This window comes from Mytilus edulis, chromosome 12, assembly GCF_963676685.1.
Source record: "Mytilus edulis chromosome 12, xbMytEdul2.2, whole genome shotgun sequence".
Classification (NCBI taxonomy): domain Eukaryota; kingdom Metazoa; phylum Mollusca; class Bivalvia; order Mytilida; family Mytilidae; genus Mytilus; species Mytilus edulis.
Genome location: NC_092355.1, coordinates 73,372,452 through 73,399,010, shown reverse-complemented (window position 1 = coordinate 73,399,010; position 26,559 = coordinate 73,372,452). Strand labels below are relative to the sequence as shown.

The 26,559-nt window shown below is 31.8% G+C and overlaps 1 protein-coding gene across 3 annotated transcripts in view; it reads left to right on the top strand.

Moving 5' to 3' along the window:
* Window positions 1-1,638: 1,638 nt before the first annotated feature.
* LOC139499150 (uncharacterized) overlaps window positions 1,639-26,559 on the top strand; it is a 50,149-nt gene continuing 25,228 nt past the window's right edge. For 2 of the 3 annotated variants that reach the window (XM_071287831.1, XM_071287832.1), the window contains exons 1-4: window positions 1,639-1,772; window positions 13,789-13,889; window positions 19,388-19,643; window positions 26,137-26,233. In XM_071287831.1, the coding sequence (XP_071143932.1) occupies window positions 1,680-1,772; window positions 13,789-13,889; window positions 19,388-19,643; window positions 26,137-26,233 (547 nt within the window). In that variant the 5' untranslated portion in view covers window positions 1,639-1,679. Of the gene's footprint in view, window positions 1,773-13,788; window positions 13,890-19,387; window positions 19,644-23,451; window positions 23,790-26,136; window positions 26,234-26,559 lie in introns of those variants that run through there. The other variant, XM_071287833.1, reaches the window with a different exon arrangement.

The following is a 26,559-nucleotide window of genomic DNA, read 5'->3' as shown; positions in this document are numbered from 1 at the left end:
CGCCATCAATGATGTTGTAATTGTATCCTCGAACAACTAGATGTTAACGAAGTTGTCCAAGTCTAGCATTTTTCTCGTATTTTCAGTAGAGCATATTCTCTTGATTCGCAATGCCTGGATGAATGGGATACCACGGGAGCAGTGTTTAGGATGGCAATTTTTACGAGAAAGGAATTGATGTTTGTCCGTTTTTTTGGTATGAAGGTCCGTTATGATGGTTCCGTTCTTGATGTAACTCGTAGTATCGAGGAAGTTTATTTTCTCCACAGATGATTCATATGTAAATTTTATTGAATGGTGGAAAGAGTTACAGTGTTCTAGAAATTCATTAAGATGTTCTTGTGAATCTGTCTATTTGAAATCAATATCGTCAATGAATCGGAACCATGAATAGGGCTGATATGGAGCACTAGCCAAGAGGCGTTTTTCAAGTTGGCCCATAAATATGTTGGCATATAACGGGGCCGTTTTTGTGCCCATACTAGTACCGTCTATCTGGAGATAGAAGTTGTTATTCTCCAGTACTAGTTTCAGAAGTGTAACAAGGCACTCGGTAGTAGGATTTTTTTTCACTTCGAGTGTTCCATGCCTGTTCACACGCTGCTATTCCATCGTCTTGTGGAATGTTGGTATATAAAGAAGACACGTTCATGGATGCAAGTATAGTATTGCTTGGTAAAGGATTGAGGCTTTCCATTTTCTTTAGATAATCAGTTGTATCTTGAATGAATGAGGGTAGTTCTTTCACATGAGGGGTTAGATGATGGTCTACAAATTCTGATATCTTTTGAGTTGGATGACTATTCGCTGACACAATTGGTCGACCTGGGTTGCCCGTTTTATGTATTTTAGGCAACATATAGCATCGTCCTTTTTATCCCGTAATATTGGCCAATGGACGTTGCTAACTTCAACTACCAATTATGTTTTTTCAAGGCAGCTATATAAATCCAAGTGCAACATATACATTGAGCTGCAAAATTTTCTTATTTTCAAAGCAGCTAAATTCAAGTGCAACATAGAAATTGAGCTGCAAAAATTTCTTATTTTCGATGCAGCTAAGTGCAACATATACATTGAGCTGCAAAAGTTTCTTTTCAGTTACATCCGATTTCACCTGGATAGATGAACGCTTGATAAAGCTAGTTGGTCTAGCGAAATATTACGTTTATTTTCATCATTTTGTAAATATTTTAAACATTCTTGTATTTACATACTAAATAGTGTGTTAAAATTACATTGTTAGGTAATCTATAATTCTATTTGTGTAATTGAATTAATCTCTGTACTGATTAATCCACACTCCCATAGATTTGTATGTCATGTGCTGCTATTTATAGGCACTTATAATTATTTGTTTATATATAAAATATTTTCTGATGCCGAATAGACTTTAGATAGGTACCGATATGACCTGGTGCCGATTTGACTTTTTCTTTAGGGTGCCGATTTTTAAAACTTGTACCCGAAAATATCCTGTATCAATGATTTGTATAGCCTATATAAATCCTTGCCCATATCTATTATAAAGTTTTGTTTGTGCGTTGTATACAATAATCATCAATGAATTTTAATTATATTAAAAGTGTTTCTAGGAGAAGACGTTCTTTTCATGTCATTAGATATACATAAGCTTGATTGGTTCAAATTTTGACCAATCCAATGTGGTGTGACAACTAATGGATGCAATAACCTCATTTGTGTCGAAGTGTGCTAGTACATTTAATTTAGATTTTTTGTGGGAAAATCGAGTAAAAAACCCATCAGCAGAAGTAAGTTATGTCATAGACATCTCAATCAACAAATTTACATTGACCGATAATTAATGAACATCTCACATAACTGTTTTTCAGAGAAAATTAGTTTGTAAATAAAGGAGCGTCCGCCATTTTCACCGATATTCATAACAGCTTTATCCCCGTTAGTTTACTAATGATCCGCAAAACGTCTTCACACGATACAAAATTTAGTTGTAAAATGAACCTTGTTAGATGATATTGTCACTTCTTTGATTCCTGTAAATGAAATAGAAGAAACATGCATGTCACATAAATTGAGTAACTCGAAATACAAAATTATACACGCAGACACCCGAGTATCAAGCTACGTGTACATGTACATCCATACGTTCGATCTTGGAGCCCAAAATTGGCATGGCCCAATATAAATACATTGTATTGAATGCAGATATAGAGACTGGTTATTTTTAAGAGTATCAGGACGAGACACAGCATCAGCGTGATGGTATTTTTCCGTTGCTGATTAACAAAAGAAGAAGAGTAATTCAAATTTTAATTTTGTTGCCAATGTTGGTTTCTGTTTGACATTTTGGTCAGACTTTGTTGTAGATTTTTTTATCTGAAAACAAATCAATTTTTGGAGTTGTGTTGTTTAATGCTTTAGGTTATGATTGCTTCCTTCATCAGTCATGTTATGTTTCAAGGGCTAACATACATGTATAACAGTTGAACATACTTCAGAATGAGAGTAAACATCTAACCCAGGAGTTTTCATGCACATCAAAATATTATTCAGTCCCAAAACCAAAACACAACTTACGGTACCTCGAATGACCGAATAACACTGTTATTATCCGAATAACACATGTAATGACCGAATAACTCTTCAAATATCAATATTAACACATTTGAGTGACTTTTAAACATATATTATTGAATAAAATTATCATAGAAGTGTATTTTATAACCTAAAAATGATTTACAAGTTGCAGGTACATGTAAGTTAATATTGATCATTATAAATTTATGAATATCGGTGTGTATTTCCAAGATGGCGACCAAGGAGATCGTATACAATGAATAAAAGAAAGATTGCATATGCCTTCAAAGGAAAACGCTATGAAAATATAGTATTAAATATTTTACTGTACAGTACGGGTAGGGACTTATTTTTATGGATGTCTTAATCCGTCTAGTCGGATATGAATAATCGGACATTTTTATGGTAGGTAGTATGTTCATTAAACAACAGATCCAGGTGTGAATGGTCCTTTCATCTTAATCCGTGTTGCTAAAATTACGGTTCACTGATTTCAGAATCAGATTACCTGTAATTTTAACCTCTCAGTCACTTTATTGATTATATTAGTTCTACATCGTATTTGACATAAAATATTTTTACAGGTGAAGTACTGGAGAAAACATTGTTTAATAAAAATAGCCTATTTTTGTTAATTATGGTTTTGATATTTCAACTGTTAATATTTATTTTCTTTGTTCCTAAAAATTATTTTTATTTTATGTTCCTTTTCGTTTGTTTTTATTTTTTGTATCTTTTTGTTATTTGTTTGCATAAATTGTTTAAACATATATATTTTTACATGTATTCTATTTCTTGAAGCTTACGGTTATTTTTATTTTACTGATTTATTTTCTACGTAAATCCATTGATTAGCAGAATGCTATCTCAAGTGCTGCTGCATACATTTTAGTTTGACGCGGTCACATGCAAAATATTTCTAAAATTTGTATTTAATATTCTGTCTGTTGTGTCAGTTCCGAGATAAAAATAATTACAGTGAGCAACACTTGTATATTATAAGTAGCTTGATGATTCTTTGTAGTTTTTACTTTTTACTGTAAACAAACATTGTCCGAAAGTTGGAGATGTATGACTAAAATAGAACGCAAATAATAACACTAGAAGAAAATATTGATTCTTCCCGGGCATAAGTTTATTTTAAGATTTCCGTGTTTGTTCATTATGCTAAATTAATATAATTGATCTGCATTTGGGGGTAGGGGGTAAAAGGGGTCCGGATCTCGAAATCCCGGGCTTAAAAACACGAAGTCACAAGGTCCCGAATTTAAATAAATTTAAATCCCGACATCGCGAAAAAAGAATTCCCAGATCCCGAAAGGGTTAATCCCGAAATCCCGAACTTATTTGCATAATATTAATTTACGCACAATCCATGTAACAAAGGAAACTTGTATGTTATATTTTTTTATAGCAATCTAAAAGAAAAAATTGCCGTGAAAAGACAATTCCATGATACACATATCAGTGATCCACAGCGTGTGCACGTGGTTGAACTTTAACTTGACTCCACTCACAATAATATTGAATGCTAATAAAAGATATTAAAGATCGATTTTGTCCACTGCACGAGATTTTTATATGGCGGGAAATGTCGTAACAGTAAACACAGGTGACCTTACTGACCGACCGTGGGAAAATTCATTCATGATTAAATTTGATGTGGAATGATTGACAGTATTGTGTTTTAGTTTTGAGGCTCTTGATCGATTTACCAGAATAGAAATTTAATCGATTTACATACATGTATAATAAAAACACGATTTAGTCTTCTTTAACTATTTTTTGTTTTATTTTTATAAGTCATTTCCCGGATTCCCATTTAAATAATCTATTTGGAGACCTCCTTTAAACTTCGGAAATAATACAACATCGATTTAAAAAATCCAACTGACTGCGCGAGCTTTAGAATGACTAGAAGTACGACGAAAAAGTAAAGACAGCTGATCATGACTAGTACGACTAGCCTTCAACCCCATTGGGGTATAAATGTGCATTTAGTCAATAAACTATATAAGGTTAAACTTTGATTTTCGTGTATCGATTTGATACAATTTGTAAAATATATTTATAACACCGGCGATTTTCATAAAATATTTTAGACATGAAAATAGAAAGGCATATTATCTCGAGTGTCAACAATTTTAAATAAAATAAAAAAAATAGGAATCGAAATATGATCTCGGCGTTATAAATATTGTATTAAAGGAAACCAATTGTTTGACTTTCAAAGAGATTAACGGGAAATATGTCAAAATAGAAAGCACGAGTGATCTGTCTGACCAAAATGTTTCACTTGCGTCGCGAGAAATGATTGACAGGTGTGAATAGATGTAGAGGCTCTGACGGGGAAAGTTGTATCAAAAGGAAAATAACTTAATTCACAATGCCTATATATATTTCATCAATACGATATGTTGGCCTTATACTTAAAATTGAGTTTCTTATAATAACATATAAAGGAACAGGACGTTAAAAGCGGGAAATAATATAACCATCAACGAAAACTCGTATAATTTACGGGATTGAAGTCTCAACAATTTGATTTAACTTCTATTGAAAACAGTCTTGGTTGTTATTAGGCTTATTATTTTGAATTAGATGAAATATTTACGGTTTACAAATACAAATACAAAATAGTTTATTGGCACAAAACTATTGAAATAATTGGCAACACAATATATTGTTAAAAATCGTCTTTATTTCATTTTCAAATTATAAAAAAAATAAAATTATATTTAATTTTAATTTTTATTCTTATATTTAATTTTAATTTTATTTCTTATATTTAATTTTAATTTTATTTCTTATATTTAATTTTAATTTTAATTCTTTCTTTTTGAATACAAAACAATATTTTACATTTATCTATCCTCCATAAATACTAATATATCTGTACAGGTAAAATTTAATTCTAATCAAGTTGGTACAGATTGATTTACGACCTTCCACTTGGATATTGCACAGCAGGTGTTTATTACACTGGGACAACTGTCCGACCAGTCTGACATCTAGACGGATTAAGGCATCCATAAAAATAAGTCCCTACCTGTACTGTATATACAGAGAATTGTCTAATGATTGTTTTTCAGAAAGGATTTGAAAATTTAACCAGTACATCAAAGCAATGCAATTACTCCAATCACAAATTACTTTTCATAACAATTTACTCAACATTAAATAAAATGTAATTAAGAATTTTCACATATTCAATTCAAATTTAATTAAAAAATTATTATACTTGATTGTTTTAACCCTTTCAACGCTACACAAAAAAATAGAAAAATGGCTTCTGCTGCTGCATTTTTTTTTGTGTTCATTCAGTGGAACAGTATATTCCTTTTCAGACTGCTGTATCTTTTTTATTATAAGAGATACAGAAAAAGTTATTGCATGAAAAATGCTCATTAGAGTATGAACTGTAATGTTAGGCAGTTATTTCAGTAAAATTTTTATCAGGTTACCTGCATTTTCAGGTAATTAACAGGTAAAAGGTGTAATTTGTTACATTTGTGTTGAATTTTGAATAAAAACTACTTTTCGTCTTCATCTATTTTGTTTTTTTATCTGCCATATAATAAAGAATACACCAATTGCTCGATTCCGTAGCGTATTGCATCATACACAACGTATTATGTAATCATGGCACAAATCAGTGGCTCCGTCCTCAAAATTTTCAGTCAACCTCCGTTTTCCCCCCTTTTTCTACGTCTCGTAATGATCGATCAAATCATATTTCCCACACGAATTGAATGTAATAAACACATTGAGATAACAAGAAACCTTTTAACTAATCCTCGTCATCCGTTTCGCCATAGAAATGCTGAAATATTTCCATATTTACAGCTTCTTTTCCGATTTCCGCCATTTGCATTTGTCAAAATATTTGTTTTTATTTTCCTTCAATTTTCCTTCTACTGCATGATTTTACAATAAAAATTGCCGGGATTTCAAGCGCAAATGAGACCTTGCATATCCTCGATTCATACAAGGAAAAATTAGAGAGGACCCGAATGAAAACCGAATGGTTTAAGAGTCCTTATGAAAAATCCGTTGTCATCGCGGCATATGCCGCGAATAGCAGTGGCGGACGGCGTATGTCATCGCGGCATATGCCGTGTATAGCGTTGAAAGGGTTAATAAAAACAAAGCTTCTGAATGGATGATTCGTATGTTTGTTCTAACAAAATTTTCTCAAAACTAAATTAAAAATTTCATTGGCAAATCTAAATGTTTTACAAGTAACTATAATGTTGTATAAAAACATGGTACAAGAAGAATAAAATAAAAAAATTTAATTTTTAATTTCAAAGAAGACAATCTTTCACTAAGTTTATTATATTTCATTTATTTCTTATTTCATTTAAAATGTACTAAATTTACTTAATTTAAGTTACTAAAAAATCAGAAATAATATTCTTCTAAAATTAGTATTTACGTTTTTTTTTTATTGCTATTTTCCTTTATTTTCATACATTGAATAAGTTTTAATAGTGAAATGTTCAGCACCAAATATATAATTTAGTAGTGATAATCAGTTAATATGTTCCAATAAACAAAATAATCATTACCTCACACTTCTGTTATAGTGTTAATTCGGTTGTTGTTTACTGACACGTGCCCATTACATAATTAATCATTAAGAGATAATGAAATTATATTACGGTATGGACACTCTGCATTTATGCTCTTTACAAGAAGATACAAAATATCTCACTTCCGATTGATCTACAGCTAAAATTATTTGATGCGTTGGTGGTTCCTGTTTTGACCTATTCCTCGGAAATATGGGGGTTTGAAAATAAAAATAATACTGAAAAGTTACATCTACAGTTTTGTAAGCGCAGTTTGGGTGTGCGATCATCTACGCCAAATTTTATGGTATATGGGGAATTTGGAAGATTTCCACTTGAACTGCAGATCAAGTTAAAAATGGTGTTTTTGGCACAAGCTAGCAACAAATGATAAAAAACTATCGGGTAAACTTTATAAGTTACTTTGGTACATGCATGAGCATGAAGGTAGTAATTTTAAGTGGTTTAACTTTGTAAAATCTGTGTTTAATGATTGTGGCTTTTGTGAACTATAATTTTCCGGAGCAAGTTGATTATAATTATATTCGGGTTAAGTACGGGTAGGGACTTATTTTTATGGATAAATGGGAATCCGGGAAATGACTGATAAAAATAAAACAAAAAATAGTTAAAAACGACTAAATCGTGTTTTGATTATACATGTATGTAAATCGATTAAATTTCTATTCTGGTAAATCGATCAAGAGCCTCAAAACTAATACACAATACTGTCAATCATTCCACATCAAATTTAATCATGAATGAATTTTCCCACGGTCGGTCAGTAAGGTCACCTGTGTTTACTGTTACAATACATTTCCCGCCTTATAAAAATCTCGTGCAGTGGACAAAATCATCTTAATATCTTTTATTAGCATTCAATATTATTGTGAGTGAAGTCAAGTTAAAGTTCAACCACGTGCACACGCTGTTGATCACTGATATGTGTATCATGGAATTGTCTTTTCACGGCAATTTTCTCTTTAAGATTGCTATAAAAAATATAACATACAAGTTTCTTTTTTTACATGGTTGTGCGTAAATTAATATTATGCAATTAAGTTCTGGATTTCGGGATTAACCCTTTCGGGATCTGGGAATTCTTTTTTCGCGATGTCGGGATTTAAATTTATTTAAATTCGGGACCTTGGGACTTCGTGTTTTTAAGCCCGGGATTTCGAGATCTGGACCCCTTTTACCCACAACCCCTAAATGCAGATCAATGCAGAAAATAAACTTATGCCTGGGAAGAATCAATATTTTCTTCTAGTGTTATTATTTGCGTTCTATTTTAGTTAAACATCTCCAACTTATATGTTTAAAAAATTTATGCAAACAAATAAGAAAAAGAACTTTTGGATTATTTTAGTCATTCGATGTTAAAAAAAATTTCTTCTTCTTAAACAAAATACATTTCACGTGGAGTCATTGAGCATGTTGAGAAAATATTTCAGTTCATTTGCTAACCCTCTTTGAACAGTGAAATGTACCACGTCACGAGCTTCGTATTCCACCCGATAAACATTAGTTGGCTTGAAATAATGTACAAAATGATTTTCAAGAGCTATGCTTTTCATCATTTTGTTCACTATCTCTCGGCGAACTGTATGCTCATCGGAACACCCGCAAGCGTGATGACCGAGATGTATTTTTTTAACAATTCTAAATTCTAAATAAAGTATTTCCGCGGACTATGACAGATAAGCCCGTGCCTTGTGCAGGATATCTTAATAGTTATATTTTTTTACAATAAATTCTAAATAAAGTATTTCCGCGGACTATGCGAATAAGCCCCTGCCTTGTGCAGGATATCTTAATAGTTATAATTTTTTTTTACAATAAATTCTAAATAAAGTATTTTCGCGGACTATGACAGATAAGCCCGTGGCCTTGTGCAGGATATCTTAGTAGTTGTAATTTTAGAGTTTAAAAGGGGCTTGGTTAACATCCATTTCTAAATTAAAAATATAATAATATGATAAAGATACTAATTTTTTTAATAACTAACTAAAATTAAAACAAAAACTAATTTAAACAGTTTACTATTCCATATTTTATTTTAAAATTGTTCATTGCCTTGACGTGGCGTGAGGGCTCCACTGATGAACACGTTGAGGGATTGTATGCAATCTTTCTTTTATTCATTGTATACGATCTCCTTGGTCGCCATCTTGGAAATACACACCGATATTCATAAATTTATAATGATCAATATTAACTTACCTGCAACTTGTAAATCATTTTTAGGTTATAAAATACACTTCTATGATAATTTTATTCAATAATATATGTTTAAAAGTCACTCAAATGTGTTAGTATCGATATTTGAAGAGTTATTCGGTCATTACATGTGTTATTCGGATAATAACAGTGTTATTCGGTCATTCGTGTTACCCCACAACTTATGCACAAATCAACCACTTGAACTTCGTTTTCCAACCAGGAATAATTGTCCGCTTCCTCTTAGACTGATCATACAATTTATATTTTTCTGTTGAGTCAACAGCAGTTCATTTTTTCGTGACGAAAGGCTAATGTACTTTCTTAAAGACATGAGTTTAGTGTTTACCAAAACAAATTTATACTTTCGATTTCCTCTAATATTTATTTTTTCCCATCACTTGGCGTCCGTCGTCGTTAACTTTTACAAAAATCTTTTCCTCTGAAACTAATGGGCCAAATTTAACCAAACTTGGCCACAATCATCACTAGGGTATCTAGTTTAAAAATTGTGTCCGGGGACCTAGCCAACCGACCAAGATGGCCGCCATGACTAAAAATTACTAATAAAAATAGAACATAGGGGTAAAATGTAGATTTTGGCTTATAAATCTGAAACCAAAGCATTTAGAGCAAATCTGACATGGGGTAAAATTGTTTATCAAGTCAATAACTATCTACCCTGAAATTTTCAGATGAATTGGACAACTGGTTGTTGGGTTGCTGCCCCCCAATTGCCGTTTTTATTAGTTATTATTTGGAACTGTTATAGTTAGAGATAAACTGTAAACAGCAATAATGTTCAGCAAAGTAAGATCCAAAAATGAGTCAACATGACCAAAATGGTCAGATGACCCCTTAAGGAGTTATTGCCCTTTATAATAAATTTTTAACAATTTTCATTAATTTGGTAAATTTTTGTAAATTTTTACAAAATGTTTTCCTCTGTATCTAAAGGGCCAAGTTTATTACAGATAGAGAAAATTGTAAGTAGCAAGAATGTTCAGTACAGTAAGATCTACAAACACATCACCATCACCAAAACACTTTTGTCATGAATCCATCTGTGTCCCTTGTTTAATATGCACATAGACCAAGGTGAGCGACACATAAAGAGCCTCTAGTTATTTGATAAACGCGATCACGATTGGACTTTGATACCAATATGCCAATGAATGCGGATCCTACAAACAACAGTCAGGTATCACCATGTTCCTTGCAGAAATCAAGTGGAAACACGTGGTAGTAAAAGGTTAATTGACAGTCATGATTCTTACTTACTGTTATGAATGGGGTAATACTGAGAACTCATTCCGAAAGTAGAAAAAGGTAATCCCAACCACCTGCCAAAATAGACTGTCAACTGGACTGTTGAAAATTAATTTCTGACCGCCCGATTGTATAATAGGCTGTCGCAGGAGGTCACTGGCTGTCGCGGGCTATACTTTCCAACTCTGTTGTTTAGTCCCCTACCCACAAAGTCAAAGTGTCTTTAGGCTTGCACTCTGTTTGTCCTGCAAATCAGTTTTCCAGACGTTTTTCCTTCATGCTTGAAGATATTGATTTGATTTTGGTGTACAGTTTTATGACAAGTTACAGGCAAGTTCGATTTTCACACTTTTAGCTTTTCTCCTTGTTCAGTTAAAGCCCTTTTAGTCCAGATCTAGTCAATCTAGCATAAATTTGACCCTAACCTTGAAGTAATTGCAGCAGAAGTTTTTATTCGACCGCAAAAATCACAAATTTATTGGTCATATATATATTGGTATCACGTTATTGTCGTCCTCGTCAGCATTATCCAAACACAGATGGTTTCTGGATAATATTTGAGTATACAGTAGGTATAAAATAAAAATTAATAAAATTTGAATACAATGTTTCCAACCACAAAAGGAAGGTTGGGAATATGGGATTGATTTTTTGGGTATAGTCCCAAAGCCAAAGGTTTAGGAATTAGGGGCACAAAACAAGCATTCATCTAGTTTCAGGATTAAGTATTTGCTCTGAAATTGTATCACAATGTTTAATACCATAAGTAGACGGTTTGGATTTATTTTAAGGGCTATTGGGCAATGCAAACAGTCCAGGAATTAAGGGGCCAAAAACAGGCATTTTTCTAGTTTTAGGACAATAACTTGTTTGTTACTGTATGGATCTCTCTGACATTGTACCACAATGTTCCATATATTAATTAAAGGTTTGGTTTGATGATGGGGGTTATTGTCCCAAAGGTTTAGGAAATAGGGGCCCAAATAAGCATTTTTGACATTATCACTGAACTAGTATATATTTGTTTAGGGGCCAGCTTAAGGACGCCTCTGGGTGTGGGAATTTTTCTCTACATTGAAGACCTGTTGGTGACCTTCTGCTGTTGTTTTTTTCTATGGTCGGGTTGTTGTCTCTTTGGCACATTCCCCATTTCCATTCTCAATTTTATTTTTGTAGTTTTCAGTCACTAAGTTGTGTATAAGTATTTCAATTGCTCTGTTATTGTACCACAATATTTAGTACCATAAAAAAAGGTCAGGATTTATTTTAAGGGTTATGGGGCAATCAGTCTAGGATTTAAGGACCAAAAAGGAGCAAAAAACAAGCATTTTTCTAGGTTTAGGACAAAAACTTGTGTGTAACTATGGATCTCTCTGTCAATGTACCACAAGGTTCCATATAACAAAGGAAAGGCTTAGAATGATTATGGGGGTTATGGTCCAAAAGGTTTATGAATTAGGGGCCAAAAAAAGGGCCCAAGTAAGCATTTTTATACGACCGCAAAATTTGAAAATTTTTTCGTCGTATATTGCTATCACGTTGGCGTCGTCGTCTGCGTCGTCGTCGTCCGAATACTTTTAGTTTTCGCACTCTAACTTTAGTAAAAGTGAATAGAAATCTATGAAATTTTAACACAAGGTTTATGACCACAAAAGGAAACTAAGTTGATTTTAACAAAAATTAAATTCTTGGGCCTCTTTGATATGCTGAATCTAAACATGTACTTAGATTTTTGATTATGGGCCCAGTTTTGAAGTTGGTCAGTATTGTGCAATAGCAAATATTTTCAATTGCACAGTATTGCACAATAGCAAGAAATATCTAATTGCACAATATTTTGCAATAGCAAGAAATTCCAATTGGATTTCAATTGGAGTTATCTTTCTTTGTCCAGAATAGTAGTTGAATCAACTTAAATCATTGTTTTATACAATATACAATGTATATTCACTTTTACTACCAACTGATAGATTAAAACAATCTTTACCATTCAGTAATACATTAATAACAAGCACTTTTTTTACATTTTAATATTTTATGATGTATTTAAATGAGTAGTTATTGTTGCAAACTTCATTAGAAATTTGAATTGAGATCAGTTTTGAAATAAGGGAAAGGGGGATGTGAAAAAAAAATTGGGGGGTCAATTTTTTTCATTTCAGATTTCATAAATAAAAAGAAAATTTCTTCAAACATTTTTTTGAGAGGATTAATATTCAACAGCATAGTGAATTGCTCAAAGGCAAACAATTTTTTTTAAGTTCATTAGACCACATTCATTCTGTGTCAGAAACCTATGCTGTGTCAACTATTTAATCACAATCCAAATTTAGAGCTGAATCCAGCTTGAATGTTGTGTCCATACTTGGCCCAACCTTTCAGGGTTCAACCTCTGCGGTCGTATAAAGCTGCGCCCTGCGGAGCATCTGGTTGTAGTTTTCAGTCAATTACTTGTGTTTAAATATTTAAATCTCTCTGAAATTAGACCACAAGTTTCCATACTACAAAGGGATTGATATGGGGGATTATGGCTCAAATCATTAAGCAAGTAGATACAAAAAAGGGGGAAAACAAGGGTTTCTCTGGTTAAAGGACAATTTAGCCAATTTAAAAGAAGTGTAATGAAGGTAAATTTAAGTTCATTAGACCAAATCATTCTGTGTCAGAAACCTATGCTGTGTCAACTATTTAATCACAATCCAAATTCAGAGCTGTATCAAGCTTGAATGTTGTGTCCATACTCACTTACTTGCCCCAACTGATCAGTGTTTGACCTCTGTGGTTGTATAAGACTTTGCCCTGCGGAGCATCTTGTCAACTTTTAATCTTTAAATAGCATTATACCCTAACTATACACAGAAAAAGTCTTATAAAATCTAACTTGAGGAAAACTAAAAAATCATGATTTTAAAATTCCTATGGAGATTTGCATTGATATGGGAGATAATTCTGCAAAAAAGGCAGACATATCAATAATTTTTTTGTCAAAACACCAGAAATCATCCCACCCGCTAATAGTATGGTTATTCAAATATATATAAATGTGCAGAATTTTTTTGTTAAAGAACAAGTTAAGATAGACATTTCTTTATTTGTCCACTGTCATAGAAAGACTTTGCCATGCTAGTACTGATTTCAGTTAACATCTGATTAATTGTCTTTACAGATGCCTAGAGCATACAACAGACGTTCACACAGTAGGTCAACATCTTATGATGGCCGACATAAAAGACGAAGAAATGATTATTATGAAAGAAGATCAAGAAGGTAATTAGTTTAACAGTATATTACTGATCAGCCAGGGATATGTCTCTATAGGGTTATTATAGAAAATATCTTGCATATGTTTTTACAGAAAATATCTTACATGTGTTATTACAGAAGATAACTTGCATGTGTTATTACAGAAGATAACTTGCATGTGTTATTACAGAAGATAATTTGCATGTGTTATTACAGAAGATAACTTGCATGTGTTATTACAGAAGATAATTTGCATGTGTTATTACAGAAGATAACTTGCATGTGTTATTACAGAAGATAATTTGCATGTGTTATTACAGAAGATAACTTGCATGTGTTATTACAGAAAATAACTTGCATGTGTTATTACAGAAAATAACTTGCATGTGTTATTACAGAAAATATCTTGCATGTGTTATTACAGAAAATAACTTGCATGTGTTATTACAGAAAATAACTTGCATGACTCAGTGTTCTCCCCAGGATTTTTGGATAGCACTGTGGTAAGCACGTAATTTTCTGACAATTCTCAGTAACTGTGTTGAGGCACATGATTTGGTTGTAATTGATTTGTTATGTGTTTTTCTTTTAGGTGATAATTAATACTCCAAAGACTTGCCCATTTTCAGGGTTCATATGGATACTAAACCCGGCAAATTGTAACAAACCCCTGTGTTTGATCGATTTTAAAATCATCGTTTGTTCAAAGTTCATAAAACAAGTTTGTGAGTGTCATCAGGAAAAGCGGTAGATTTATTACATCTCATTTATATATTCTTTTTATTAAAACAGTAGATGTCAATGTTGAAATCTTTGTTTATTTGGATCTTTCAGAGTCGCCATTTTGTAAAATTTTTTAGACTGGTCCCGTGGAGATACTTAATACAAGAGAAATAATTCATTCAGAAATAGTTAACAAGTCGATCACGTGATCTGAAGTGAAAAATAAGCGGGAAATTTGAAAAATTATGAAAAAAAATATAGTGACACACTTGCATTGGATAGCGCTGCAGTCAGTGCAAAAAAACAGCGGGAAATTGTGATAGCGCTGTAAAGCGCAGCGCTAAAACGGTCTGGGGAGAACACTGCATGTGTTATTACGGAAAATATCTTGCATGTGTTATTACAGATACTATCATGAGTTGTCTATTCCTTCATCCTAAAATTTTCTAAATCTGTAATAAAATATGTTTGTGTCATCTGTATTAAAAATAATTTATTAATATTTTTATCTTTAATGGGCTCTAGGGAACTCTTGAAATTTTGCGCAGAAACTAAATGCATAGCCTTGATAACTAATTTTTGAATTAAATTAGTACATTTTTTATTAACCATGGTAAATCAATGAGACAACTCCATTTAGGGATAAACTTAGCTGTAATTACAAGGCTTAATTATTAAAGGCATGTGACTCATTTAGAGACACTTTGTATAATCAGTGAGCAGTAGCTGGTAGTTCCACTTGTTTGTTCTCATTCTTAATAGACATGAAATATTTTATATACAACGTTATGCAAGCAAAAATCAATGAATCTAGCAATTTAGTTTAAATGATTGTTGATTACACCAGCATGGTTACTGTTGTTATAAATAGATCAAAGTAATCAGATGCATATTAACAGTCTAAACAGAAAGTACATGTATCAATATGTAAAAAGTAAGGCAGACATAATCAACTCTACTTTAATTACTTTAAAAAACTGAGGCTACAAACTTATATGAATGTTTAATTTTTTTGGTTTGTTCATATGTTTCAGAGTTAAGTGTGTCACCCATTTTCGCTGAAGTAGTATACATTATTGTTTTTCTTTTTTCTGGTAAAAATCAAACTTTGTTGAGTGTAACCAATTTTAGACAGATTGTCATGGACAACATAAACAAGATCAATAAAATTTAACTATCAAACTGCTAGAGTTATTTCCCTTTCCTCAGAATATAGCAAATAATCAGCTCTGACACTGAATCATTTTTGTTGGTTGATTTTCTAGGCACTTTATACATATATTGTAACGCCTGGTATTTCTTAATCATAAGAAATCCAATGGACAAGGTATAATTTGCAGTTGTCACTACACATAGGCAGACATATACATGAACATTTATACATGTATATATTGATAGTTATTATCTGATTTTATTATATTACTTCCAAAATTTTGTTACTTTTATCCAATATTCAAATAATGTATTTTTCTAATGTTTAAAATAAATCTTAATTAAATACAATGTAGGTCTCTAAAAAATTAGCTAAAGAAAAAAGGAGTTGTACATTTTTTTGTACATGTATCTAATTTCTAAAAATGGCTCAAAAAGTCTGTTGGTAATATATTTTTAATAAATAACAATTTTAGTTGCAATGATTGGATTTTGTTTAATGGGAACTCACTTTTGTCCACTGACTGAACATACATGTACAGTGCTCCCAAACCACAAGTATTTTAACTATCCTAAGACCTTCATCATCAAAGTAATAATGCACTTCTCCCACTTACATATGATCTTAGATAATTACCGTTTTCTCATTATGACCTCATAAGAAAGATGTTAATTACAAATAGATACATGTGTTTGTACATGTGCCAGTGATGCATTCATTCTGTCATGCGATTGTAGTCATGAAGAAATATTTTTGTGTCGTCATTGTGCTCATTTGGCAGAATTTCTATTATGTTGACGTTTGTTCTTTTCTTTCCTATTATATTCCTAGACAGATATTTATCACGTTTATGTTGATGTTTGTTTGCGACTTTTCTGTTATTTTCCTGATGTTTCTATGTTTTCTGACAAATTGTAAACAAATAATTCATTTTTATGTGGGATGTACTGTCTTTGTTTGCTGTGATGCAGTGATCCTAAACAAAACACATTTCTGTACATTTTTACTAGTAAAAACCGAAATTAAAATTGTAAATGAAGATGAAGGAATATGACAACAACCTGACGTAAAAGCAGAAAACAGCCCAAGACTACCAATGGGTTTTCAATGCAGTGAGAAAATCTCGCACCTGGAGTTGGGCTTCAGCTGACTCCTAAATAATGTTTATTTATTTATCATATGACATGTTCCTTAAAATATCAGAGACACTCCCCCTCCCCCCTCCCCCCCCCCATAAAAAAAAGAAGAAAACCCAACACATGCACACGAACTACAATTACATACCCTTGTTACTTGACTCATAACAGGATAGTTTAAATACCATATATTTTATTTTTGAAAAATAATTCTGATAAATGTGAAAGGGAAATGATCTGTTTAAAGTGTTTTTTATTTGACCAAAATGTTTGAGGACTTACTTCCCTGGTGCTAACCAAACATGTGTTAGAGCTTGCAAGAAATTTAGAGTATGTAAGGGGCAGGAATAGTACCCTATTTCGTTTGGTTTTGCCCTTGAATAGTATAAAATTGAGAATGGAAATGGGGAAAATGTCAAAGAGACAGCACCAGACCAAAGAGCAGACAACCGCTGAAGGTCATAAATGGGTCTTCATTGTAGCGAGATAACCCGTACCCAGAGGGGGTTCTCTGCTGGCCCCTAAATAAAATAGTGAACCATGTTCAGAAGCTTAATTAATCTAAGAGTGTTAGCAATCCTTATGATGTGACTTCAACAACTGACAAGCCCTCAGTCCTGTACGACAAGTCCTAAATCTTCTACAGTCTAATAATATATTTTGAATAAGTTGTATCTATCTATGCCAAATGGCCCTTTACCAAGTTCTTACTTCCTTTGTTTTGTGTAAGTTACAGATTTATATATTCTTGTGTCATATCTTGATATATTGCTTCAAAACATATCTTATAATTATTCTCAGAGGGCACTGCCCACTCATGACAGATAAAAAAATCATCAATACATTCAATCTTTGTTGCTTTTCATGGTTCATTGTCCTTTTGGTTCAATTTTGTTTCTTTTTGTATATATTTCTGATCTGAAAGATAAAACGTGAGGGTAGATAACTCTGATTTCCATTAAGTTATAGATTCTTTGTACATCACAAGTACATTTATAAGAGATATATATCCTATTGGAAAATACATGAAATCAAAGGGTAGATAACTCTGATTTCCAATAAGTTATAGATTCTTTGTACATCACAAGTACATTTATAAGTGATATATATCCTATTGGAAAATACATGAAATCAAAGGGTAGATAACTCTGATTTCCATTAAGTTATAGATTCTTTGTACATCACAAGTACATTTATAAGTGATATATATCCTATTGGAAAATACATGAAATCAAAGGGTAGATAACTCTGATTTCCAATAAGTTATAGATTCTTTGTACATCACAAGTACATTTATAAGTGATATATATCCTATTGGAAAATACATGCAAAGTCCGAGGGTAGATAACCATAATTCCAATAAGTTATAGTTGGCCCAAGACCACAATTAATGACCCCGCTTTTCGTTGTTCACGAATATAGTTCCCTTTAATTTAAGTGTATTTCTTCTTAAATTTTTTCTTTCCTTTTCTCAAACATTTCTTAGCTTTTATAAGGTGGAAATGAAAGAAGAGAGGTGAAATAATTTTTTAGATGTTTTATTTTAACTGATTTTGATATGGAAAGAGTGATTAGGTCAGGTGCAAAAAGGTGATATTTACAGTTTTCGGAACATCTTTTGACTTGTCCATAGGGGTATGGATGTGTATTGGCTAAATTTGTAAGTTGTAAACATGCAATGTTTCTGAAACTTGGACATATTTCTGGACTTGTACTGTACATTACACACACAAAAGATCTGCCAAAAAGAACAGTTCAATTTTTTTTTATGAGACAAAACGTTATAAAGAACTAATAGAGGAATTAATTGTGGTCTCGGGCCAGTTTCTTTGTACATCATAAGTACATTATTTACAAGATATATATTTATCCTATTGGAAAATACATGAAGTCCAAGGGGAGTTTATCCAGATTTCTAATAAGTCATAGTTTCTTTGTTCCATCATGATCCCAAATCTTTTTATAGAAGACATATCATACGGGAAATGCTTAAAATCCAAGGGGGATTACCCTGATGTCTAATAAGTTATAGTTTTTTTTGTACCATCGCAAGTTTATTTCTAAGGGGCTCATTCTATGGGGAAATGCACAAAGTCCAAGGGGAGTTAATACTGATTTGTAATCAGTTATAGCTATATATATAGTTCCATGTCACCACATGTACAAAAGTCCATTTATAAGAGACATAAATCATATTGGAAAATGCACACCAAGTCCAAGGGTAGATAACCCTGATTTCTAAAAAGATATAGTTTCTTTGAAAGAAAAAAACCTCATGAACATATTTGGTCTTAGAAATCTAGTAATTGAATTGAGCTGGAGATGTACATGTGTTATAAATTATAAACACATCATAATTTTTTTTTTTTTTTTTTAATTTAACTTATAAAAAGTGATTGAAATGATTCTAAACATAAAATTTGTGAAAATGAAGTTATTTGTTACAAGTGTGCCTCATTACTTAAAACTCACTTGACATATTACAAAAGAAAATTGTTGATATTTTACAGCAGTGACCGACGTCGTCCGCGGAGAAGAGACGACTCAGTGGACAATTACAGAGACAGATCTCACACCCCTGATCGTCATGGTCGCTGTAGTAACAGATACGAGGCTTCACACAACAACAGATACAGAGACCAGAGTGGGGGACACAGTAGTCATAGAAACAGCAACAGAGATCCGATAAGGACGAGACGACAGGGAAGACGTAGAAGTTATCGTCACAGACGGAGATCATCCTTCACCTCGTCTTCCAGCAACAGGGTTAGTTTTTGTTCTCGAGATGATAAGTCCTATTGTGGCCTTTTCAGTATTGCTTTTCTATCGAAGGTTCAAAATCTGCACTTAAGAATGGAATTTGTCATGTTGGTTTTATAATGTAGATAAATTGAGACAGTCATGTTAGTTATGTTTTTAGGGTAACAATTAATATGATTTTTTTTAAACACAAAAATTAAATAGATAAGGAACTCAACATAACTGACTTTCAAGAATTGAAATTTTTAATGCGAAAAAAAACCAAACTCCATTCATGTAAAGATTTTGGACCTTGATATGTATTAAGATTTGAATCAAGGTCCCCAATAAGAGTATAAACCAGGCCAGAGATGAAATATTTCTGTAGGCTTCACGTCCCAATTGACCCTGAAAAATTAATATGAATTATCTTTTTATATATCTCTTATTAAACAATTTAAAATTTGAAATTATTTTTATTGGAAATTTAGAAAAAAATCCTAATTAGAATTAATTTTTTTACTAGAAATTTAGAAGAAAAAAATTATTATCATACTGATAAACAATTTTAAGTTCATTTAAATTTTGTGGGTCTTTGGGACAAAAGCAGACAAATAATATTTGATTTCTGGTCCTATGTTTTCATTTTTTCCCAGCTATGCCAGGAACAGGTGAGTTATATGAATGTATATTAAAAGGCAGGAAAATCAACCAGGGCCATTATATAAGGGAAATATCCAATTGACATAATTATAAATGCTTAAGAGCCTGCATCAAGTGGTTAAAACAGAAATATTGAGGCTTATAAAGGGGAATTTTAGAATTAATGGGATGAAAACAAGAATATTGAGGCTTTCAAAGGGGAATTTTATAATAAATGGGACGAAAACAAGAATATTGAGGCTTTAAAAGGGGAATTTTAGAATTAATGAGAAGAAAACGCGAATATTGAGGCTTTAAAAGGGGAATTTTAGTATTAATGGGACGAAAACAAAAATACTGAGGCTTTCAAAGAGGGATTTTAGAATAAAAGGGAAGGAACTCAAAAGAAAGCATTGTAAGAAACTACAGGGTTAACATGCAAATAAAACGTATTCAATTCAATTGATTTACCAAAAAACAATTTGTGACTTGGATGGAGATTTGTCTCATTGGCACTCGTACAACATCTTCTTATATCCAAATATTATGTTGTAGCCAGCTGATATATTTATCTTGGGGTTCCCAGTTGAACTAAAGGGCAATAATTGATATATACAGGGAAGACAATTTAAGAAATAAACATTAAGTTAAATCTTAATGTGGTTCTCTAAGTTGATCTCTGGTACAAAAGTATGCTATGATTATTTGTGACAGTATATGAACGTAGATATGTTTTTGATAGTCTGATAATATCATTCTTTCCTCATCAATAAATTCTTCAGAAATTGTTGTCATTATCAAACTTATAACCATGGCGAAAAAACAATTTCTGGACAATTACACGATTGATGATATTATGGGCCATTCAAAAACAACATTATTTAACATAATTATGTAAAAATATTACTGAATATTATACTACAGTTGAGATGTGTGAACATACATTGTTTTAATACCTTAATTAGCATAATTTATATACATTTCAAAATTACATACGTACAGTGCAAGCAAATTCTCTACTGGTATTTTGACATTATTTCTTATTCAATATAAGGACTTTTAATTATCCACTATGTAAAACCTCCAATTAAAATATTACATACCAATTATAATTTGAAAATCCATAAAAATTTTGATTCATGAATATTTTAAACTGTTTTCACTGACATGACTGAGCTATCTATGTATATATGATTGTTCCAATCTAGATCAAAAATTGATTTTTCCTTATTTTTTGTATGCACAAATTCTTTGAAAATGTGAAAAAAATATAAATTCAGTGGACATATTTATTGGAAATGAATTGAACGTTGGTCAGTAGAGTTAATTCTATACTATTGTGTGTTACAAAAACTAAAAGGAATTTAGAGTTTAGATATGATGAAAGGTTGAATAATCGTTTTATTTCTTTTGTTTGATATTTTTGATATCTGTTAGTCACTAATTAAATGAAGATTTGATTACAATGACAAATAATTCGTTCAAAGCTTTCCAATCAATAAATGAATCAGAGCCCTTGACTTTTCAAAAATAACCATTTTCTTTGTTCCACATTCAAGCCTCAGTGGCCTACACATTTCATGATGCTTTTCAAATTTCTGATCTTTGTATACATCTATGGATTAAGGAAATTGTAGACAAACATCTGAAAAAGACTTGGGTCTAATTACCCCACGTTAAAACTGCAATGACATTGATTATTTAGAGATGATTCTTGCCGCTTGCTTGCTTTGCTTTGCATATTGGGTAATTTCTTCAAATATTGATCTGTTCTGAGAAAAACATTCTGATTAAGTTTTAAGGTCCTTTGTTCTTGTCCATTACTATGGGATGAATGTGCAGCAGAAAGCATCATTTCTTTGAAATCTCTTCAGACGTGTTGTCACATTTAATGTTGTGATGTTTTGTGTTCTGTGTGTTCCGTGTGTAGTATAGGATTGTGATGTCTGAATGCTGATGTTAAGTGGTTAAGGAGTGAGAAACATCTATTAGGAATTGATTTTAGTTCCGAATGCAGTTTTGCAATGTTAAATGGCTAGATTTAAATGGGAAAACATGGAATTAAAATACTGTAGGATTAATTGAGTTCTGCATTGTTTGAATGTTTAGATACATTTTATTATTACTGTGACAGAGGCAAATACTATTTATTCAGTTTCAATGGAGATGCAGTAAGCATAGAGTGTCAACAATATCTTTCAAACAAAAAAGGATTTGTCGTTTTAAATTGTGTACAATTTAGAAAATTCAAAACTATGTTAAGTTCGAAACGGTTTAAACGTTGAAAGACTGAAACTATTAAAAATATTAACTTTCCAAGAATGGTTTAATTCGGGATTTGTGTTGAATTGAACTATGATTGATTTTTGAAAGCTAAGGCTGTTGGATGAAATAAAAAGTGGACTTAATTTCAAAAGTTAAATATGTTTATTCCAAGTGCTGACAGGCCTAAAGTTGTCTTAATCTTAGTGAAAAAGATTTCATGTATGATTGAGTAAAGCAAGTGATATATAGTGAAAATTTGATAAAAATAATATAATTGATGATTTGAAAGCTAAAGACATGTAACAAACCCACAGGATCAGACAATAAATCAGAAAAACAACTATAAAAAGAGTCATGCGCCAGTGATTCCTAACTAAAGACTGGAGATAAAGGGTTTACATGATGACAGATAAAATAAACATATTGATCAGGATGAATATGAGGAAAATAACATCTGGTTGTAATTAATGATTGGTCAGTTAATTAATTACAGTATCTTGGACCCTAGGGGGGACAGATTGAAAGGATTACAGGGGTAGTGAAAGATGATAGAGAGACATTTATATCTATGTAGATAGAATTTAGTCTGGTTTTATTGCCAGAACTTCACAAAGATTCCTAGAAAAAGTTGAAATCTGAATGGAATTTAAAAATTCTAAACTGATTTTCATCATTAAAAGTGCGGATATGTTTTAACATTTACATAATTGATATAGTTGAGTGTTTGACAGTTAAACTTTGATAATGTTTGAAAGGTCAATGGAATATGAACAAACGGTTAAATGTTATTACATGAAATTGATGTAATTGAAAATCCGACTCTTTTAATCATATTTCTACATTTCCCTAGAGTGCCTCATTAACTGATCAATTTCACAATAGAATTGTGTAGAGTCATTGATGATTTAATGAAGTGGTAATATCCTGTGGGAGGCCCCACATTTATTACACACACTCACAGCAGCATATTTTACGTGTGTTGTTCTACAGTAGTTTGTCAGACTTTGTAAAGTGATACTGCACACTAAACATACTGGATGCTGATTGCTCCTCAGACATTCTGAACTCCTTGGCTCTTTTGGTTTATTTTGAGGGAAGTGTCTAGAGTCAGTTCAGTAGAGAATGAGAGTTGATGGGATATACAGCAACAAAGAATGGGGGAGAATGCCGGCCACACACTATAATCCTTCCGGCACTGGTTACAATAGTTACAAATATGACACTGGACAAACGTCTTACCAAAGTTCATATCGTAGTCGATTTCTTGTGAGTTTTTCGTCAACTTTTGTTAAGTTTTAGGGAGTGAAAAATTCAAGTGAAATTCTGTGATTTTTTTTGCTGGGATTTTTAAGTTTGATGTCTTGGATTAATTCTGCTAATAAGTATCTAAGTATTTAGAATTAGTATTTGGATTCAATTGTTCAAGATTTTTTCTCTAAATTACTGAGTGTTTTGGAATATATATTCATTATATCAGAAAGATCTTTATGGAATTTAAGGATTCTAAATGAGGGATTGTTTCTTATAAACAAAAAGTCAGTGACCAAACAGCTTTCATTTAAAGTGGAATTTACTTGCAGTGTGTTCTTGGATATACTTTTTTTTTTATAGTTTTGAATATTTTTTATGGACATAAAGTATGAGAAAATTCCAATCAGATGAATGTTTTAAGATTACCAGGTGTAGTAGCACTTCCAGAGCTTCTTTTAGATAAGTTTTTATGATTGTTTTGGTGCAGACAGTAGTTGATATGACCTAATTTTCCCCAGATGTTTTAAATCTCATAATCTCCTAAGAAAATAAAGATTAACTTCAAAGTTTGCTTTGATTTTGATAAAATTTTATTTAAAGATGAATTTTCACGAACTTTATGAAATCCTGCAAGTTATTTCTTCTGTTTTGTACTAAATTATCAATCAATTACATGCATATATACTTCAAATTATAACATGTCATTCAACACCACAAAAATGTTACATGTGTTTTGGAAAAGAACTTGATCTCAAGTCACCAAAATTCTTGAAATCAAAATTTTCTAGAAACTACTTTAGTTATCAATAATTAGCTATAGGCCTAACTGATATCCTATAATGCTTAAACTTTCAACAATATGATTTTTGTGACCTAATTGTTACCAAACATGACACTTATACATATATATATATATATATTGTTTACATGTCATTGAGGGGTTGGCCAGGTCAAGTGTACTGAGTGTACTTAAATGTGCTTTGGTTAACAAGTTCTGTTGTATGGGAAACAAAAATAAATTCCTTAATGATTACAATGATATTATAGGTCAAAATCAGCTGTTTGGTCACTGAACCCTATTTCCTGATGCCTTCTTTCATCTTGAATTATTTTATTAGGTATTTAACTGATAAAGTTTGTTCTGTTTTGATATTCTGATAATGGAAGTTAAAAAAATAACTTATTGACATTTTTGAGCTAGAAAGAATTGCTTACCTGTACAGAAAAATGTATTTTTTCAAATATAGGTAATTGAACTTAATTCAGCCTTTAATTTGATTATTAAAATAAAGTTGTTTTATATCTTCAGTGAAAAAATTGCAAAGATGAATGGTGATAGATAAATTAATCATGTTGAAAATAAATATGTTATGTTCACACATCTCACGTAGGTAAAAGCTTGCTATATGTGAAGAGACATCAGAGGCCAGCTACAGATTTAAACATTCAAAGAAAAGAAAGGTTCTCTACAGAGCTTATATTGTATTGTTTTATGTGTACCCAACTTTGAATACATCTTTCATCCTATGTTTAATTCAATGGAAAATTAACCTTTAAAGACACCTAAAAAGGATGTGTTTAAGGTTTCCACACTAATACAAAATATAGAATAAATAACTGTTTTGTTGAGGAACATTCTCATGTAAATATTTTTTTTGTTTTCTGGGGGATGAATATATTTTCAAATATTTATAAAACTTTTAGCTTAGCACAAAAAGAAATAAGAAAAAAACAGAGATCTGCATATACAGTTAATTACTTCCTTGTCCTTCTACTAAGTGCAACGTTAAACAACTGTAAACATAAAATCAATTTTCCATAACTTCCACTTTATTTAATTTAGTTGCATGTACAGTAAACAATATAAACCCATAATGCCAGACAAAAAAGATAACTAAGTGTTGGATCCAAAATTTTATATAAATGCGGGCCCACTGATTGCCTAAGAGGAGGCCAGCTTTAATCATGCTTCAGTGATTCCCTATATAATCAACCTAATTTTTTTGAGAGGGGGGAGGGGGGGGCTCTGAAATTATGCATTAGGCTTTGTTAGAAAGATTAAAACTTGGTCTTTGATGTCTTTTCACATTAAAAAAGCAAGCAAATAAAAAAAGTATAAATGAAGTAAATTGAATAATAATAATAATGTGTATAGATTGGTAAATTGTTGTTATGTGACAAAATCTTTACTTGGTTGTCTCCTTCCAAACATTTTATTCTGCTGGTCCAACCTGAATGATCACATAAATTATCGTGGGCTGTAACGAAACATCAAAATGATGAACCTTGACCTTTGGTTGCCTTGGTGATTGTGTGTGTGGCGGACATTGGTGGATTGTTGATTGGGATTGTGTACTTACAGCAAGACCAGAAAGATACCAGTGAACAGGGAACATGCATTGCAGACGACGACGATGGTCACCTGATATATCAAGCGGGAGACTTGCTACAAGCTAGATGTACTTCCATTTTCGTAATGTTTAGCCTAGAATTATATTTCATGTTTTTGTGCCTGCTCTTTGGATCATTAATGTAACCTTCTGTTTTATTACAGAATTATCTCCCTTTGATTTTGACAGAATTATGTCCCCTGATTTTACTGCTTTCTTTATTTGTAGCACAGTTTTGAACCAAAGCTGTGCTTGTGTTTGTTTTTAACTCTTTTTTTTTTTTACAATACTAGCATTTATTTATTAATCAGAAAGAAATTTGGGGAGATATATGTATGTGGAAGGACTTTGCACATTATGTTTATTAATTATCTCCCAAAATTGGAGGTAGATGA